General features: G+C 44.1%; 1 protein-coding gene across 1 annotated transcript in view; it reads right to left on the bottom strand.

The window, feature by feature from the left end:
- RHOJ (ras homolog family member J) overlaps positions 1-19,489 on the bottom strand; it is a 169,035-nt gene that overhangs the window by 41,231 nt on the left and 108,315 nt on the right. The window contains exon 2 of the mRNA XM_030214958.1: positions 6,617-6,675. Within this exon, the coding sequence (XP_030070818.1) occupies positions 6,617-6,675 (59 nt within the window). The remainder of the gene's footprint in view (positions 1-6,616; positions 6,676-19,489) is intronic.

Below are 19,489 nucleotides of genomic sequence, written 5' to 3'. Positions count from 1 at the left end.
GTCCCAAAGTGACTCTAAGGTCACTACAGCAGGTTTTTCCAAAATTCCTCTCATTAAATACCAGGGGAGACGCTTGAACAACTCGTTCCAAGGTACTCACAAGTGCAGAATCTGCCACAAGAGTTGGTTTCTGCTCTGGCTCATCAGGTTGTTCAGGAGATGATCTTTCTGTCTCCGTCAGGTTCCCTCCCTGCTCGCTCCCTTCACCTCTTCGGGCGGATGCTGCAGGACTTGACTGGAAGCTCTCACTTCCTGGTTGAGGAGGTGCTGCACAAAAGACAGGGCTAAGGGAAGCCCCGTCGCCACTGTCGGTCAGTGCAGAAATGCTGACGCCAGCTGCAGGAGTGGAAGTCAACCCGGTTCCAGACGCTATTCTGAAGCGTTCAAGCGTCGGCTGGGAGAGCGGAGGTCTGCCGCCAGGGTCCGAGGGAACATCCCTGACTTTCCCTCGTCACTTGCCCATCTCAACGACGGGTAAGGTAGCTCTCTCCAGATCTGCTGAGCGCAACTTAGAACGCGTCCGTTAGCGCTAGGTCAAACTGTCGCCATCTTGGATCTCCCGAAAATGTATATTTTCTTTTTGTTTTCTGATTATTATATATTTGTCTTTATTATCGGATACTTTCCTAAGCAAGATGTTTCTTGTAGTAATTTGAATAAATGAATAAATATTAAAATAAAAATAAAAAAAATCGTCCATAGTACCAGTGGCCAATGTAATGCTGATTTATACAGGGGTGACCCGGGAAATTAAAGACCAGCAAGCCTGACTTCAGTGCCAGGCGAAATAGAGAAAACTATTATAAAGAATACAATTACAGAACATGTAGACAAACGTTTAATGGGACAGAGTCAGCATGGATTCAGCCAAGAGAAGTCTTGCTTCACCAAATTTGCTTCACTTCTTTGAAGGCGTGAATAAACATGTGGATAATGGTGAGCCAGTTGATGTAGTGTATATAGATTTTCAGAAAACTTTTGACAAAGTTCTTTATGAGAGCTCCTGAGAAAATTAAAAAGTCAGCAATGTCCTTCTGTGGATTAGGAATTGGTTATTGGACAGAAAACAGAGGGTAAGGTTAAAAGGCCATTTTTCTCAATGGAGGAGGGTGAATAGTGGAGTACCACAGGGATCTGTACTGGGACTGGTGAAATTTATCATTTAGAAATGATCTGGAAATTGGAACGAGTGAGGTGATTAAATTTGCAGATGACACAAAACTATTCAAAGTTGTAAAAAACACATGCGGATTGTGAAAAATTGCAGGAAGACCTTAGGAAACTGGAAGACTGGGCATCCAAATGGCAGATGAAATTTAATGTGGACAAATGCAAAGTGAAGAACCTCCATGTAGAAAGTACAACCAAACAGGAGTAGAGGATGGCCAATAGACACTACAACACAGGAAATATTGCTTACAAGATGATTTTTTAATTTTATATATAACACATATTTGAGTTGTCTGATCTGTTCCTCTTCTTAAGGGATAGTGTCCTATGGTTTTACTACATTATATTTTATTTTTATCTTTAGAACGGAGTTCTATGGACAAGTTTACCTATTCACTATCTGTTTGGTAAGTATTGCCAGTTTGTCTCACTCACATGTTTTTTTCGCACTTGGTGTATTGCATCACTTCCTAATAGTCTCAGTATGTCACATATTTGTTTGTCTCTGTTTCTTGTTCTATTACTGTTCAATTGATATGGCACCTGGCATCTCTTTTCATATTTCCGAGTAGCACTGTGTCCCTCCATGTTTTTTTATTTTTCATTTGACTTGTTTCCCATGCTTTTACATATCCTCTCTCATTTGGTTTGGGTGCATATTCACATTGGTATATATACATATATATATTTGTAATTTTTTAAAATTTTTTTAGTAGTCTGCACTGCAGTCTGAACTATACAGGCTGTCAGTGTGTTCTCATTATGGCAACATTTATGGCATGAATTGTTTTCAGTATAGAGCGTACTTGAATGGTTACCCGTATAGGCTTGATGATGGTCCGTTTATATTGTAGCCCTATGAATTTTATTTCATGTGTTATTTATCCACCATTTTTTAAATGGTTGCTTATTTCTTATGATTTTAAATTTAGTTTTTGCATGTGGTTCTTATGTGCAGCATATTTTTTATTAAATTGGTATTTTTGATATATATATTTGATATTGATGTGTGATATGGATGTTTTTTAGAACATCATTGTGATCCCTGAGACAGGCGTTTGATTACACTGAAACACAGGTCTTGTCGGGTCCTTCTGTCCAAGTGGTGAATAAAGCATCTTTTAAGCAATATTTCCAGTGTTGGAGTGTCTATTGGCCATCTTGCACTCCTGTTTGGTTGTTCAAATGCAAAGTGATGCACAATGGGAAGAATAATCCAAATCATAGTTACCTGATGCTGGCCGTGTCAGTGGTTCTGGGACTCTACCACCAGCTGTGCAGGGTGAAAGGGTTCTTGATGCTGGGAGGAGGTCTTCAGCTGGCGGGGCTTGCAGATTCCCACCTCAGGTATTTCTTTCTTGGGGTGCCGGGGGGGGGTGGGGGGGGTGGGGGAGAGCACTAGAGGGAGCCAAGGAGAGTGGGAAGAGCCAAGGAGGGCAGGGAAGAGATGAGTTTTCAGGCCCACCCTCTTTGGGCTCAGGCGGGATGGGAGGCAGTGGGAGAGGTGGCGGCCTGAGTAGCAGGGGGTGGCTCTGTCTCTGGCCCTGCTCTGTCTCTCTCTGGTCAGTAATTAGATGCCAAGGCATTTGGCTACCTTAGTCATAGCTACTCCCACCGTTTACCTTCACGTCACTGAATTTCTTCTTCACTTTTGACATTCAGAGCACTGGGCAGAAATCACATCGTGTCAATACCAAACACAAACAACTGAAGTCCCCTGCTTCTCAAGCCACTGCTCTAACCATTAGGCTACCACACTGCTCTGAAGAGTTGAAGTGGGATTTGAACCTGGGTCCCTCAGTTCATAGTCCACAGCACTAACCACTAGGCTACTCCTCAGACCTCCAGCCCCCATGTCTGGGATGGGGGGGGGGGGGGGAATAAAGTCATTAGGCCACCAGGGAAACTTTACTTATTCGGGGAGGGGGGGATTGGGGGGGGCTGGAGGTCTTACATGCAGGGAGGGGGGACCTTCCTGTTTGACAGGTCCAGCCTGGACCTGTCAAACAAATTCTGCGGGAGGATTGTGCCTTGGGAGCATGCCCAGGCACAACCCTATGATCTGAGCTGATAGTACGCATGAATTTACATGCTATTAGCTTTGATCATAGGGACGTTATTGCCCTGCGATGTTCCGTGCTAACTTTAGAACGCTGTTCAGAACAGCACAGGGTTTTTGATCATCTGGCTGTCACTTCTTTCATGAAGAATTCAAGCTGAAGACATCTTGAACATGGAACCAGGCCTTCTTCTGGGATCACATTTTCTGTCTGTACAGAGGCAGACAGTGCTTACTGCAGATTAGTAAACAGGCCCCTTAGTATTTTCACAGTTTGAGCTGAAAAAAAGTATTAGGGCATTTTCTTTACTTATTATTGAAATCACCATAACGTAACTCCAGGAACAAAAGACCCCTCACCCTGACCACTAGGATCTGTCATTACCGCTGCCAACATGAAAAAAAAATCAGTCTCTCCCCCCCCTCATTCTTCATGATATGATCTATTAATCATAAGTGAATCATGTCAGCTGCAGCTTCTCAACTCACTGATTGTATCACTGGGAATGAAACCTGGAATGAGAATTCATCCGACCAGTTGCTTTCAGAGGATGAGTGACTTTCCTTGGCAAATATGTCATGCTCCATTTCAACTTGGTAGCAGAAGAGGGCAGAATAATTGCCAAGCAGTGCAAATATTGTTTCTGTCAATTAATGCCAATTTCCACAGGGCTGTTCCTAGACTTGGAGGCTTTATGCAGACTTTAGAAAATGAGATACAGATTTATTTCTGGGATTTCCTGAAATTAAATGTAAACTTTAAGCATGTTCCAAGTACTTCTTCCAGATGAAATTAATTATTTTAAAATCTGATTGGTCATCTGCATTAGCAGTTCAATTTTTGGCTTCCTATGCGCAATCTGATAACACTTGGAATCAACTTTACAGTATAATGGGGAGGGAAGGAAAATTCACAAACTAGTTTGACAATTTGCAAGACATTTCAGCACGTTAACCTCCCCTTTTACAAAGCAGAGCGGCAATGCCGACACAGTTGTTAAAGGGGGGAGGGTAAGTTCTTAGAACAAAAAAACTAATGAAAAATGTATGTGAATTCTTCATATTGGTGAATCTGCACTGGAGTTTGAGTAGATTTGCCCAGTTCATGAAGACCTACAATAGTCTGATTCAACGTGGAGTTTTGCCAGTTTGCATCAAATCTGTTGGCTTTTCCCGAATCTGCTTGGAAAATTCTCGGTGAACTTCCTTAGTAAATCTGAAGAAAACTTGAAAATTCACTTGAACCTAATCATGACTGAAATTCACCTGTTTGGAGTTTGACTATTTCACACATTGTTAGTGAGGAAGAAAGGGAAAATGATGTATAAACAAGTCTCAGGATATTGGGGAGCAGAGAATCTCTTTTATCTTGTTGGAAAAGTATTAATATGTACAGCATAATCATCAAGTGCCCTTTTACTAAAGTTTAGCACACACTAACGGAATTAGCACATGCTAAATGCTAAGATGCCCATAGGTATAAAAAGGGCTTCTTAGCATTTAGTGAATGCTCATTCCCTTAACACTCACTAAGCTTTAGTAAATTGGACCCCTCATATGGTGGCAGCAGCACATGAAAGAATTCCTTCCATTTGCCAGTCTACAGCAGGAGTTGTCAACCCAGGCCTCTGGACACACCTACATAAGTACACAAGTATTGACATACTGGGACAGACCAAAGGCCCATCAAGCCCAGCTTCCTGTTTCACAAATACCAGGCAAGATCCCAAAAACGTACAATTCAGTTTATGCTGCTTATCCCAGAAATAAGCAGTGGATTTTCCCCAAGTCCATTTTAATAATGATCTATGGACTTTTCCTTTAGGAAGCTGTCTAAACCTTTGTTTAAACCCTGCTAAGCTTACCACCTTTACCACATTCTCTGGCAACAAATTCCAGAATTTAATTACATGCTGAGTGAAAAAAAAGTGTCTCCAATTTGTTTTAAATTTACTACTTTGTAGCTTAGTCCTAGTATTTTTGGAAAGAGTAAACAAACGATTCACGTCTACCTACTGCACTCCACTCATTATTTTATAGACCTCTATCATCTCCCCTCAGCCGTCTTTCGTCCAAGCTGAAGAGCACTAGCTGCTTCAGCCTTTCCTCATAGGGAGTTGTCCCATCCCCTTTATCATTTTTGTTGCCCTTCTCTGTACCTTTTCTAATTCCACTATATCTTTTTTGAGATGCGGTGACAAGAATTGAACACAATATTCGAGGTGCGGTCGCACCATGGAGCAATGCACCTAGCCAGTCAGGCTTTCAGGATACCCTCAATGAATATGCATGAGATCAATCTGCATTCAATTGAGGCAGGGCATGCGAATTGATCTCATGCATATTCATCGTGGGCATCCTGAAAACCTGACTGGCTATGTGTATCCCGAGGACTGGGTTGAGAACCACTGGTCTACAGTAATTTTCTCTGATGTTCTTTGTTTTCATCATCCCTGTGATTCCTGTGCAATTTTATCATTATATTTTGTTCGTACTGTTCCTCAGTGGAGATGACAGCACAGACTGCTAAACTGAAAGACGGCTGCTCTGTGGGTGGTCGGGGTGCAGAGTCTGCACTTATGTGGTTAAGTACCAATACTTAGCACTTAACCACTTAAGTTAAGTGGCCAAATTGAACTGCATAAAACTCAGTCCCATCTTTATGAGTTGTCGCTTAGGCAGTTAAGCACTGAATATCACATTTAATCACATATGAGATAGCTGGTTGCCTAAGCCTGGATATTCAATGCTGGTACCTGGACATGGTCTGGAACTGAATATTGAGGCATAAAGCCACAGCGGTGGCTAAAAAAATGTTCACTGCCGCCAGCTGAATATTTATCTCTGAGTGTCATGTCTGCATGTCAATAAAGTAATACATCAATCATCACAAGACCTGGAAAGAAACCAATGGAATAATTTAGGTGTCATAAAGATATAGGGACCCATGTTCAAAGGATTTATATTCCTAACCTTAACAGTTCTGCTCATAAATAGGCCTCTTTGAAAATTTACTAGAGCTGAGCTCCAAAATTTTTACTCAAATTACACTAAGCTCCTAAATTTAGAAACATGGAAAGTGGGCAGCACCAGGGGTGGATTTAGGATGGGGAAAAAGTTAGGAGCTTAAAATAGATTTTCAGCACTAAGTTCATAAATCCATGCAAACGAATGGCAGGCCTACATTTATGAACACAACTTTTAAGTTCCTAAATTAAGATGACATTTTAGCTGAAAATTTATGCTCCTAAGTATGACTGAAACTAAGGCAGAATACTGGGCTTGATGGACCTTCATATGTTCTTAACTTGGAACCATAAATTTAGGAGCTCAGCTTTTTTTGAATATCAGGCCTAAGATATATTGTTTATTAAGAAAGCACAGTACCTGTCCAGCAGTGTCATAAAGTCCAAGCAGGTGTTGCTTGCCCCCAACTGTCACAGTTACTGAAACAAAAAACAAAGAGATTGTTTGGAAGGAACAACATAACTAGCAGTGGTCATTATTTTACACTTCTAGGCCCTAAAACTTGAGCAGTTTGCTCACACCTTTTTCAGTAGTAGTTCAAGGTGAGTTTCAGGTACTATGGATATTTCTCTGTCCCAGGAGGGCTCACAATCTAAGTTTGTACCTGAGGCAATGGAGGGTTAGGTGACTTGCCCAAGATCCAAGGAGCAGCAGCAGGATTTGAACTGGCCACCCCTGGATTGCAAGACTGGTGCTCTAACCACTAGGCCACGCCTCCACATTCATATCACTGGCATCTAGGCTCAAACATTTACACCAGCTCCATGAGTGGCCTAAGTGATTGTGCCTACGCACATAGAGGTGTATTTTACCTGGTTACACTAGTATTCTGTAAAAAAGAGTAGATGCCTATGTTCCTTTATACAATGGGCTCTGATCAAGTGCCTATAGGTGCACAGTTATAGAATTGCTCTCTGTGGAGCCCTTTTACTAAAAGGTTGCTGCGTGGCAACCTGGAACTAAGGCAGCAGTTCAGCCTTGAGCACGCGCCAGTTCCGGCACTACGGAAAATGATTTCATAATTTCTAGCATGGTGCTAACCCGGAGGTAATCAGTGCTGCCTGGTTACTGTGGGAGCCCTTACCACCACCTCAATAAGTGGCAGTAAATGTTGCCCCCCTGCATGGCCATGTGGTAAGAATAAACTTACTGCATGGCCATGTTTTTTTAGGGGCTTTTTACCCGCTGCAGCAAAAATGGCCCCCAACGCTACCACAGGGCCCTTTTCATTGCAGCTTGATCAAAGGACCCTTTAGTGTTTGGCCTTGGTGCCAGGACTCATCTTTTCCACAACAGTGACCCTTGCGAACAGGCCAGAAACCCCACACATGGGAGAGCATTGCACATACCTATAAAGTTATAAGCCAAATAAAAACCTATATAATGATATTTTTGAGAAAAATATGCCACTGAAAACCCCTCCCCTCCTCAGACTTTGCCATTACATTCTGCTTTTATCGTGCAGTTGCTCATGAATAGTACAGAGAGATCTTTTTTAAGCATGAAGCCTAAGTACGAGGCATTTTACCTCAGATGCACAAGACTAAGAAAAGCCTTTCTGGCGTGACAGTCCTGCTCTTTTGCAGGCAGAGTTCACCATAGAAAGAGATGTGATGTTACACAGAACGGACTGTGACCTCACTAAAGAGAAGTCTACAAATGAGGTAGGAGAAGGTCAATGCACAGTAAACAAATCTGTTAAGTTATAATGACCTGCAACGATGACAGTAGTAACGATGAATTAACATTTCTCAGTTTCTGCCTTGTCAGAGCTGTACTAGTCATAACATAGTATATGATAGCAGATAAAGACCGCATGGTCCATCTAGTCTTCCCAATAAGGCGGCCAGAGCTGCACCTGGCACTCCACGCAGGTTACACTCCGTCATGATCAAACACTGACATAACAAATAGGGCAGTCAAAAAATCATGGAAGAGTGGCTTTATCATTTTGGATTGTCCCATTTATTGTCTATATTTGAATAAACCAGCAGTCCAACAATGTTTCAAACTGACATTTTAACTCACCATCAACCCTTAGGTGAATGTGACACAAAAAATGTACACTTGTTCTTGATCTGTCCCTTCTATCCTTAGGTTACAGACCATCGAAGTCTGCCTGGCACTGGTCCTACTTCCCAATTGCTGGAGTTGCCATCTGTTATGGGACTGGAGGGTGAGCCCTTGGACCGCCAGTAGGTCCCTGACCCAAAGCCCAGGCTGGCGGCAGACAAGTCACTCTGGAGGCGGATGAAAGGCTGGACTAAATGCAAACACTGGGAAGCAGGCTGAGTTGGCTGCAATTGGAGACTGGTATAGGGGACAAGGCAGACTTGTTTGAAGCAGGAAGTGCAGGAACTGAGACTGGGTCCAAGGCGGCTTAACTGGAACTGGAACTGCAGGAAGTACTGGCGACAAGGCTCACGGGCCAAGCAACACATGGCAAGGCAAAAGCTGGCAGATCTTGCAAAGACAACGAGGGGAGGGCTGGCCGCCTTAAGTAGACGTCAGTGCTGATGTCGTCGACGTGCACCAGGAGCAGTTGGCCCCTAGAAAAGGCATGGGTGGAGACCAGCCACCAAGGTGGTACACCACAGCATGGAGGACCCCGCGCATCCAGCACACTACAGCCACCATGAGCCTTGCGATTTGGCTCTGGAGCGGCTGTGCGGTCTGCCCTCAGTCCCCGCTGGGTGAGTACAGGGGGCTGGAGCACGGCGGCAGCCGTGACATCATCAAAGCCCATTCCTGTCCATCCATAATCGGGACACAGATCGAAAAAGTCTGCCCTGTTTTTGCCATATTTGGGTCACACACCACAGAAATGAACCCAGTACTGGCCTTACTACTGGAAGAGGTAAATTTTCAGTGGGACCCCCCCCCCCCAAATTCTATATATAGTGCGAAGAATTGCGTGAGCAAATCTGAGCACACGCCCAATTTGTGCACACAATTGAATTGAATAACAAGCCAATTAGCACTGATAATTGGGCCTTAACAATCAATTATTGGTGCTAATTGGAAATAATTTGGATTTATATGCGCAAAGTTAGGAGCCGGGATCCACGGGTAAATTTATGCACAGGTCCAAAAAGGGGGCGCAGTCATGGGATGGTCATGGGTGGATAAAAGGCATTCTTTCAATCTATGTGCATTTTTATAAAAAAAGAGGGATCCTTGCCTATTTTAGGCAAGGGGATTTACACCAGGGTTCAGCTGGTGTAAGTCCTCACAACTAAAAGATAGTCGCAGATCCCGGTATAACTCCCCTGTTGTATGGGATTACTGAGAGGATAGAGCCCTGATAGAAGGTCACTGGGTGGGGAGTAAGCCCAGCCTTAGGGGATGGGCTAGGAAATAAAATGCAGCTAGATGGTGCAACAAAGTGGATGAGTGACATATTGGGAGGAGTTAGAGGGATAAAAGGATTACCATGTGCTTGCACATGGTCTTTTGGTGGTCCAAGATTCCCCTGCCATTAGATCAGCGGAGAGAGAAACTTGGTTAAGAATTGGCAACCCATGGGTTTGGATAAGGAGAGCAGTCATAGTCCAGATGGACAGAGACTGACAGTGAGTTCTGGAGACTAGATCAAGAGGATCACTTCCAGGAGCTGGAGATGGGAACTGGGGGGAGTTCCATCTCATAGGGGAGCTGGGACATCAGAGTCCGGAACCCGTGCATCAGAGGCGCAAAGCCTGCGCGGTGTTGATAGCTGCTTGGAAGGGATGGACAAGGACAGGCATTACATAAAGTGTATATACTTCTACGTAAGTACATAAGTATTGCCATACTAGGACAGACCAAAGGTCCATCAAGCCCAGCATCCTGTTTCCAACAGTGGCCAATCCAGGTCACAAATACCTGGCAAGATCTGCACTGTTGAAAATACTCTGCTAAAATCAAGTCAAGTTTATATTGGACTGTTATCTTTTTTCGTTGGTTTACAGACTGAACTGTTGGTTGCAGAGATTAATAAAAGTTCCAGTTGATTTTCATATAAACTGCTGGATTTTGGAGTGATTTAATCCTGGAAAGTGCCTTTGGAACCAAGGGCTCTGTAGGGGTATTTACCTGAGATCTCACCTTTGCTGGTCTTGGCCTATACCAGCATGAACCATTCTTTTATAACAATATGGATTCTACAGCCTCTGACCTGAATAAATCTGTAACCCTCAGAATCCAGCTTGGTTACAGAAAGGAAAATTACTGCGGAGCATTCCAAAGATGATTTCATCCAAGGACATATTCTCTGTTGCAAACTTGCCCCGTTATCTCCTGGGAACATTGTAGGAGAAAGAGACACGGCTCCAGGAACAGTGAGACCAGATAGAGAGTTTGCATTCCATCTATAACAAAGCCGTGACTATTGTCCAAGAGGCTGCCTGGACATTGTCACCATCTGTGATTGGTCCCAAGGTATCATCTGACGCGGGGATACCCAAAGGTGCTGAAGAAGTTTCAGTAGGAATTGAGGTCGGAAGAAGAACAAAGGTGGAAAGGACCACCAGAGGACTTGCAAGTGAATATGAAGCTCTGAATGAGAGCTAGAGACTGATTTTCCTAATATCAGTGAACTACATGCCTTGTAACCAATTTCTAAGGTTCACTCAGCTACAACAAGGCCTTATCTACTGACTGTGGCATCTACATTCAGAACAGACCTTGGACCTTATCTCAGGACTGAGAGACTCGCTGAGAAATCAGCTCGAGTCTGAATAAATCCACTTCTCTACCATTTGAGAGTCTATGACAGACGGCAAGGTGAGATAATGGGATATATATTCCTATGGCCGGGGATAATTAGTTCTTAGTTTCTCTGAGAGAGAAAGGTTTACGTCAGAACTCTTGGTCTGTGTTTTTAGCTGCTAAGTATTTTACATAAGATGTTAGGTGTAAGTTCTCATAATATTACATTGGGATAATCATATTGTATTCTATTTTGGTGATAATCTATTTTTATAGCAAGTATTTCTGTATTTTTGCTAGGCATTGCTTCAGATCTATTTATATATATTTTTCTTTACATAATAACCAATATATGTTACATCCGTGGTTTGGTTTCTCTTTCCAGCACTGCTAGTTTGTCAGTGGGCTTCGGAGGTACACCCCTAGACCCGAGTCCAGAGTATTGCTATCTTGTAATGTTCTCTGATATGAGTACCTCTAAGACCCCTACAGCTCTCAGGGGCCGTTCTAACTAATTGCCAGCTTGCATGCCACAGGAGATTTGGAGCAGAGACCGAGTTCCTGGGAGGAGAAAAGACGGTCTTTGAACCCACTAACCACTTCTTTTCCCCAGGTGGAGGCACCGTGCATCAACTGAGAAGCGAGAGGGTCCGAGGGATTCTGCCCGTCGAGGAGGCTCCCTGCTCGCTCGGACCCCAGACCCGAGGAAGTGCCGGGAAGTGGGGCATTTTAGCGGCATAAGCGCTATTCTATAAACAGTGCCTAACTTTGAGCTTCTTTTTTCAGCGTGGATTTTTTGGCGCTGTTTATAGAATGTAGTCCCATGTGTAATTTCATATGGATAACTTAGCCATATAAACTAATGCCTGCTATTTATGACTTCAGAGTTGAATGCATAAATTACAGGGAAAGTGGCTGAACTTTGCAGCTCTGGATAACTTTTTTCCTATGTCTCCGGAATGCCCCCGTGTCCGCCTTGTTATACATTTAAAATGTTGGCTATATAATAAATTATGGGGCCCTTTTACTAAAGGGCGCTAGAATCTGGGCTTAGCATGTCTTAATGTGGGACGTTCCCAAACGCAAAGCCCAGATTCAACGTGGCAGTATTTCAACTTTTACAAAAACTTTTTTTTTATTTTGTAGGTCCCACGGGACTTGCGAAATATTAATGCGGGAGCACATATCACCTCCTAATTAGGATGTGCTATGTGCTGCTGCGTTAACTCAGAGCTAGCCAGTTAGCATGTGCTAATGTGAACATGCTAGCTGGTTAATGCTTCCACACCCACTCTCTGCTCATGATATCCCGATCCAACTTCTAAAAAATAGTTGTAAAAAAATAGTTAATGAGATTAGCACACTCTGACAGCCAAAATAACTCGGTTTGCAGTAGCCCGTTTTCCCCACGCTAAACACACGTTATGGCCAGTGGCATAGCCACAGGGGGACCTTGGGAGCCTGGGCCCCCAATTTAGATTCAGGCCCCCCAAAGTCTGCTGGTTTGTCTGGCAGGGGCTCCCCACCAGCAGAAGCCTTCCTCCAGCGATGTTCGCCGCCACACTGCCTGCCTTGCTTCCCCCCTCTCTTCTGCATGCTCGGTTTTAATAAAATTGAGCATGTGGTGGGGGGGGGGGGGGGGGGCAGGGGGAAGCAGGGCAGGCAGCGTGGTGACAAACATCGCTGGAGGAAGTCTTCTGCTGGTGGGGCTTGGGGACCCCCACCAGCCCAGGTATGTGGGGTTGCGGTGGGGGCATAGAGCAGTGGGCAGGCGGGGCAAATTGTGTCACACTATTTTGAGCTCAAGCCCCCCCCTCTCAAAATTGAGGTCTGGCTAAGCGCCTGGTTAGGGTTTAATGCCCTTTAGTGAAAGGGCCCCTATACGACTAGGGATCTATTCATTAAGGTTTTCCACCTAACACATGTTAATTACAAAAGTGGATATGCATTGGATGCAAAAGCTCTGGGGTATCTGTTGGGGATTACGCCCAGCATTTCTGGGAGGGCTGCTGTGCAATTAACCCAGACATCAGTATCAAAATATGTGATAGTTAAATAGGAGTTTTAGAAAATGTATCAGTTTGTTTTACTATATTTTAGAGTGTGACAGTGTCAGACAAGGAGTCAGACTAATGAGGGCAACAGTCACGGGGGAAAATACTGATGATTTGGGAGTTCGTGTGACATTAGCAACATATCAAAGAGAATCTTCTGCCAAAGCAATAAAGGCTTAAGTCCTTCTGTACCTACATGGCTTTCACATTGTGGTCTGGCTTTAATCTCTTGTTTCTGTTCTCTGATCTCCTTCCCAAAAGAATGGTTGCTGCCATTTCCTCAGAAAACGCCAACTTTGACTGCTACAAGGCACGATATCTTTGGTCGTTGTATCAATTGCAACCCTTAGGTTGGGTTCACCGTGATTTGTATTTATCTCCTTAGACTATCCCTGACGCAGGTAAAACACAGCCTGTGTCAGGCCCATGAATGAAAGACTAGTCCCCATTTTGAAGGCTCTTGGTGCTGTTTTTTTTTTCACAGATTCTAAGGTGTGACAGGTTCGATTCCCACTGAAGCTTCTTGAGGCCCTGGGCAAGTCCCTTAAGGGCCTTTTTATTAAACTGCAGTAAGCACTGGTGCACTCTTCCCCCGGCTTAAAATGGCTTACTGCGGGATGTGCTCTGGTTTCCTGTGGTAAATTCCAAATCTGTGCATGCTAATGGCGCACTAAAAATATTACTACATTTTTGTTGGCGGGGGCGTGTCTGAGGGCAGACAGCTACATTAATGCACAGTAACAGGTTAGCACAGGATTACCACGCCAGACTTTTCCACCTACAAAATAGGTGTCGGCAAGTACTCACATGGTAATTCTTTTTAATGGCTTACGCTAATGGCAACAGTAGCCCACGGGCCATTAATAGGAAAAATAGAAAATTGGCCATTTTCTTGCTGCAGCAAAAATGGCCTCAGCGTGTGGGAAAAACTCGCGTAAGGACCCCTTTACCCTCTATTGCCCCAGATTAAACAAAAAACAAGCAAAACACAATAACAACAAAAACCCGCTTAGATTGTGAGCCCACTTGGGACAGAAAAAATACCTGTATGTAATCCGCCCAATTGTCAGCGCTATTTAGTCAGCCAGGAACGTGTTATGGCTGGTTAAATAGCATTTAACTGGCTATCCACGAATATTCAGCGGGATATAGCTGGTTATCTCCCGCTGAATATTCACGGTCAGCGCTTAGTGGATAACTGGCTATATTCAGGGGCTGCCCAACCATTAGACCACCTGAGGTGGGGGCCTCAGACGGCACTGTTCAGGAGCGGCATCTCGGGGGGCGGCTTTGCGGCATTTTACCTCATCATGGTGATGTTCCAAACCCGGCAGCGGCAGCAATTCCCATACTTTGCCTTTCCGCTTCCTGCACCCGCTTCTTCTATTTATTGCGGCCGCCTGAAGTAACTTCCTGTTTTGCTCAAGCAGCTGAAGTAAAGGCAAGAGGCGGGTGCTGGTGCTGGTGGCAAAAGGGCAGCGTATGGGAATCACTGCCACTGCTGTGTTTGGAATGTCACCGTGATGAGGTAAAATGCCCAGGGGGTGGGCGGCTTCTCGGCCAGTAGGGTGGCATGTTAGCTACGCTTTAGGCGGCATCTTGCCTTGGGCCGGCTCTGGCTATATTGCACGACATAGCTAACTCTCTGTTAATATTCAGCACATTGCCGGCTAAGTTTGACAGCCAAATTGGGCCTCTGTAATAGCAGGCCTCTCTTTGGCCAGTTTCAGCTTAAGCAGCCAGTGCTGAATATTGGCTGGTTAAGTTGAAACCGGCCAAAAATAAACCGGATATTCAATGCCGGTCACCGGAAAAGGCCCAGCATTGAATAACTAGGCTCCGCGGTGACCATGGGAGTCAGCCCGGCTAAATTCCACAGCCTGAATATCGGCTTCAATATATGTAAAATGTTTTGATTGTACAAGCGAAAGGCAGTATATCAAATCTATCACCCTTTTCCTTTCCCTGACTGCTGTCTTTAACATTGCCTCAGAAGAATCACGTGGAAAGAGAACTTGCAACTGGGCTGCCAGAATGAAAACCAAAAGCTTCGGCAGCAAATTTTGTTTTGTAGCTGGGCATAGCAAAAAATGGAAAATTCTATTCTGGGAAAGGCCAATTAGTTTGAGTCTGTTGCGCATTGAAATTAAAAGGCCTTTACAAGGATTTATCCTATAAAAATAAGATACCAGCACTGGCATTTAACATTAGTGGAAAATCAAAACTCCTTCAGAAAGCATATTCTCCTAAAACATAAGCTTGATTATTTAACAATTTAAATCATTAATAGTAACATAGTAAATATAGTAACCACACAAAACTTTAAATGCCCTCTCCACATTGCACAACCCTATTGCAACACCACTAAAACGTAAATTGTAAGCCACTTTGAACTGAGATATAGATAGATAGATAAATAAATAGATGAATGAATGAATGACGGAAGACAATGACCACCCTGGTCCATCCAGACTGCCCAGAAAGGGGGAGGGATTTGATATACCGCCTTTCTGTGGTGCCAGCAAAGCAGTTTACATATATTATATACAGGTACTTTGGCCAGGATTGTATCTTGCACTCCATGCCAATTACCCTCCCTCTATGCCTCTGTTTTGTTTTTTAAATAAAAAGTATGTAAGTCATTTTGGTTTTTCTTTAAGTGGAAATACTCTTATATTGCGTCCTCTGTTTCAGGACACTGCAATGCACCTTCCTATGCAGTAAGAGGAAGAACTTTCTGGGTCCCTGCTCCGGAGTAAATACCATTCAAAACTAATCAGGGGGGTGATCTACTTAGAATGGAACATCAGTGCCTATCTCAACCCGAATTCTGTTTAAATTATAGACATTCGTACACAAAAGCTTAGCGTCCTCAGCATCTGCCGACCTCTTTAATCTTCTCACGCTGTACATTCTGACTCATTTTTAATGCTCTTCTCAATGATTACTCCTATACAACTTCCTTCACCCATCTAGACATCACCCATGAGACTGCGTTTGTGTATGCTGCCCACAACTTTTGGAATATACTACCTATGGACATCAAATCTGAATCCTCATATCCAATATTCCGAAAAATCTCCCCCAAACCTGGTTGTTTTCAGGAGTATTTGCTATTTTAATTTTTCCTCACTTTTTTTCTATTTTTTTCCTGTGTACCCTGTCCTTCTATGGGATTTTATTCTTTTTTTAAATTGCTTTGCTCCAAATTGTGCTATTAACAGTATAGCAAGTTATTGTAAATAAATACATCTATTTCGGGAAAATAGCCCAATAGCTGTAGATCCTGATGAACCGGAAGGAGGTATAATGTAACAACCAGTGAGATGACTTCTAAAGTAGGGAGTGCACTACGGTACCCCAAATGCAGGCTGATATGTAGGGAAGATCAGAATACCTGCCCTAGCCTCACAGAATGTTGCTAAAGCAACAGGTCATGGCTCCCAGGAAGCCTATCGGAGGAGTTCTGATGAAGCCCAGTTTCCCTGGCTTACCAAGTAATATGCTCTAGAACCAAAGCGAGGCTGAGAGGGGGAAGGGCATCCCTATGCACCCTGGGGAATAGTCTTCAACCAGAGAGAGGGCGAGCAGTCTGAAGCCATTTTCCTTGAATAGCCTATGGAAGTAGCAATGACTGAAGACCTTGGTGATCAGCTATTATCTGATTCTAAGTACATGGACTGCACTGAGGCAGGAGCTGTAGTGGAAACACCAGGTATGGAGATTTGAAAGGAATAGATTGAAACCCAATTGTGGATAAAGACTTACTTGTTGCTGACAGCTAGAGGATGGGAGATAGTGCTTAATAAGAAGAAAAGCAATCCTGAGGGGTGGTGCTGTCAAGGGGGGGGGGGGTCTCAAAACTACTCCAATTGAGAAGAACTTGGCCCAAATAACAATTGAGAGGAGCATAGTGTTCCTTCAGAGTAAAATTACAGCAGAGACTTTATTTCTGGATATGTTGAGAAGAAGGGCAGAGTTCTGAGAGGCCTGGACTGAGCTGGGCATCAGATGACTGAATTGCATTTTTCTATTGCCTCTATTTGCATATGCTGTGTATGTTACTCAAATACTTAGTTTATAAGTATTTTCGAGAGTGATCCAGACTGGAAGTTCCATTCATGAATACACAGCGTGTGTGTGTGGCATTCTAATTTAAGTACTATTTGTTCACCCTGAGTGAAAAGGGTAGCAAGAATCAAGACCTTGCAGGGTCAGCGAGAGATTTTTCAGGTTAGGCTCAACTGGGTTCTCCTTGGTAAAGTATTTATTCTGTAAGAATGAGAACTCACTATTTGCCTAGGGATCTACTGGATGAACCTTTCTAATTGATGGCTGACTTCAACCTGCTACAATAAAAACATAAAGTTTCGGGAGGAGTCAGGCCTTTTCTTTCCCCAGAGAAATTCAGTATGGAAGAGATGTAGATCTGCACATGGTGGGTTTCCCACTTTAGACGAGTCCATCTAAGCTTTGGCTTCCTGTTCTAAGGGGTAAGCCCAGGGGCTGTCTCTAGGGCTTGCTGAAAGAAAGAAAGGCCTGCTCCTGTATATGAGAAATAAGATTCAGGAGTTGCCAGTTTGGTTCATAGCTATCCCTTGAGGCATGGAGTGCTATAGAGGGGAAAAAGGAGAGATCATCGGGGGCATCTGATTCTTGTCCTCAGAGAAACAGAAACAGAATGAAGTTGCTGTTGCTAGCCTACAGTTCTGACAGGGAAAGGATTGAAACTGAAGAGCAGGGGATCTGGTGAGTGCTGGAGACCTATGGGTGAGTGGAGGTGGAACCCAAGCCCTAGGTGAATTCTAACCTGCCCAGTCCTAAAGGAAGCACTGGGAACTGAGGGGCTGATACTTGAAACTAACATCAGTGCTAAGATGCGGTTAGTGCCTAGTTGGCACGCACGTTATCGTGCGCAGAATGCTGAAAGGGCTGGAGCGCGGGTGTTAACTTATGCTCTATACATTGCCACAAGTTGCATTGACATGCATTTAAATGGATGCAAATGAGGTCAGTTAGTATTCCTTCCCAATGCTCAGTCAGCAGTGCTGCAATGCCCAGCGCAAATGATGGTCTTTAACGGTGAAAAGTTACCACCAGCTCAGGGGCAGCATAGAGGGGTTTAGGGAGATGATTTCTTGTTAACTTCTCTTTTTTAAACTGTTGTTTTTTTTCTTCATTTGGAAGTGGAACGATGCTCGTGCAGCTTCTAAGCACCGATAGTGAAAAACAGGAATGTGAGTCCAGCAAAACCGAAAGTGAAAGCACATATCAGCACCTGTTTTTCTGCGCTTAAATATGACCTTTCAAAACTTTTAGTGCAAACAGTTGTTGAAAAGCTCATAATTAAAAGCTCAGCAGAACAGCACCAATGTGTGTTTGCACTTCCAGTTTTGTCTGGAGTGGACATGAGCACAAGATCTGTGCTTACTGTGAAACTTTTGTGCACATGTGCCAGGTACATTCTTCCCCTTGCTTTCGGTTTAATAGCATGAATTATCCATGCATAAAATTTGCCATTTGCTTTAAGCATTGGTTTGCTATTTTTCTGTGCTGTTCTTGTGATATGGGTTTGCGTTGGGGGTTTCAGCACCCAGGCTTTGAGCCTCAGCCTGTGAGAGCCATAAGTCACAGTGAGGAACATTGAAAGACAGCACTGCAGAGAAAGAGTGTGAAGGGAGTATGACAGGACTGGAGACCTGTGCATTGCCCATGCCTTATAGACTGATTATTATCAGAGAGAAAAGATAAAGAGGAGAGTGGCTGCCAAAAGCCCCAAGGAGGCACTTCTAAAGGAGCAGAGAGGGTGCAATACCCACCCATCAGTAAAGAAGTGTAAGATATGCGTGAGAACAGAGGAGAAAGCACACCTCAATGGAGACCAAGCACTGCACATACTTTGAACCAGAAGTGTTGCCACCCCTCTGAATTTCGGGGGTCCCAGAGGTGGACTAGTGGAAGGGCAATGTATTCCCTCTGTCCTCCTCTTCCCCCCCTGCTGTTAAAATGAGTACCTTTGCTACTGAGGATGCTGAAGACCCACAAGCCAATGAAATTCCCTGCCGAGCTGCTTCCCTCTTCCTCACGCTATTGCAGTAACCTGGAAGCTGGTGGAGTGTCTCCAGCCGCCAACGCTGGGATTCCTCAAGCATGCTCACTTTGTGCAAGAACTGAGCATACGCAAGGCGTCCCGGCATCAGCAGCTGGAGGCACCCCACTGACTTCCAGGCTACTGCAGCAGCGCAAGGAGAAAGGGAGCAGCTCAGCATGGAATTTTATTGGCTGGCGGGGCTTTGGCATCCCTAACAGCCATTTAACAGGTGCAGTGCAAGTTTGGAGGGGGCCTGAGCCCAAAGTGTGTGTGTGGGGAGGGGGGGGGGGGGGTCCAGGACCCCAAGGCCTCCTTGTGACTAAGCCACTGCTTTGAATATTTTTCATACCTTTTGCAACTCTTACTTTGTTTTTATGAACAGTTTGCCTCATCATTTTT

The sequence above is a fragment of the Microcaecilia unicolor genome, chromosome 9 (assembly GCF_901765095.1).
Source record: "Microcaecilia unicolor chromosome 9, aMicUni1.1, whole genome shotgun sequence".
Lineage (NCBI taxonomy): Eukaryota > Metazoa > Chordata > Amphibia > Gymnophiona > Siphonopidae > Microcaecilia > Microcaecilia unicolor.
This window is presented reverse-complemented; position numbering and strand designations above follow the sequence as displayed.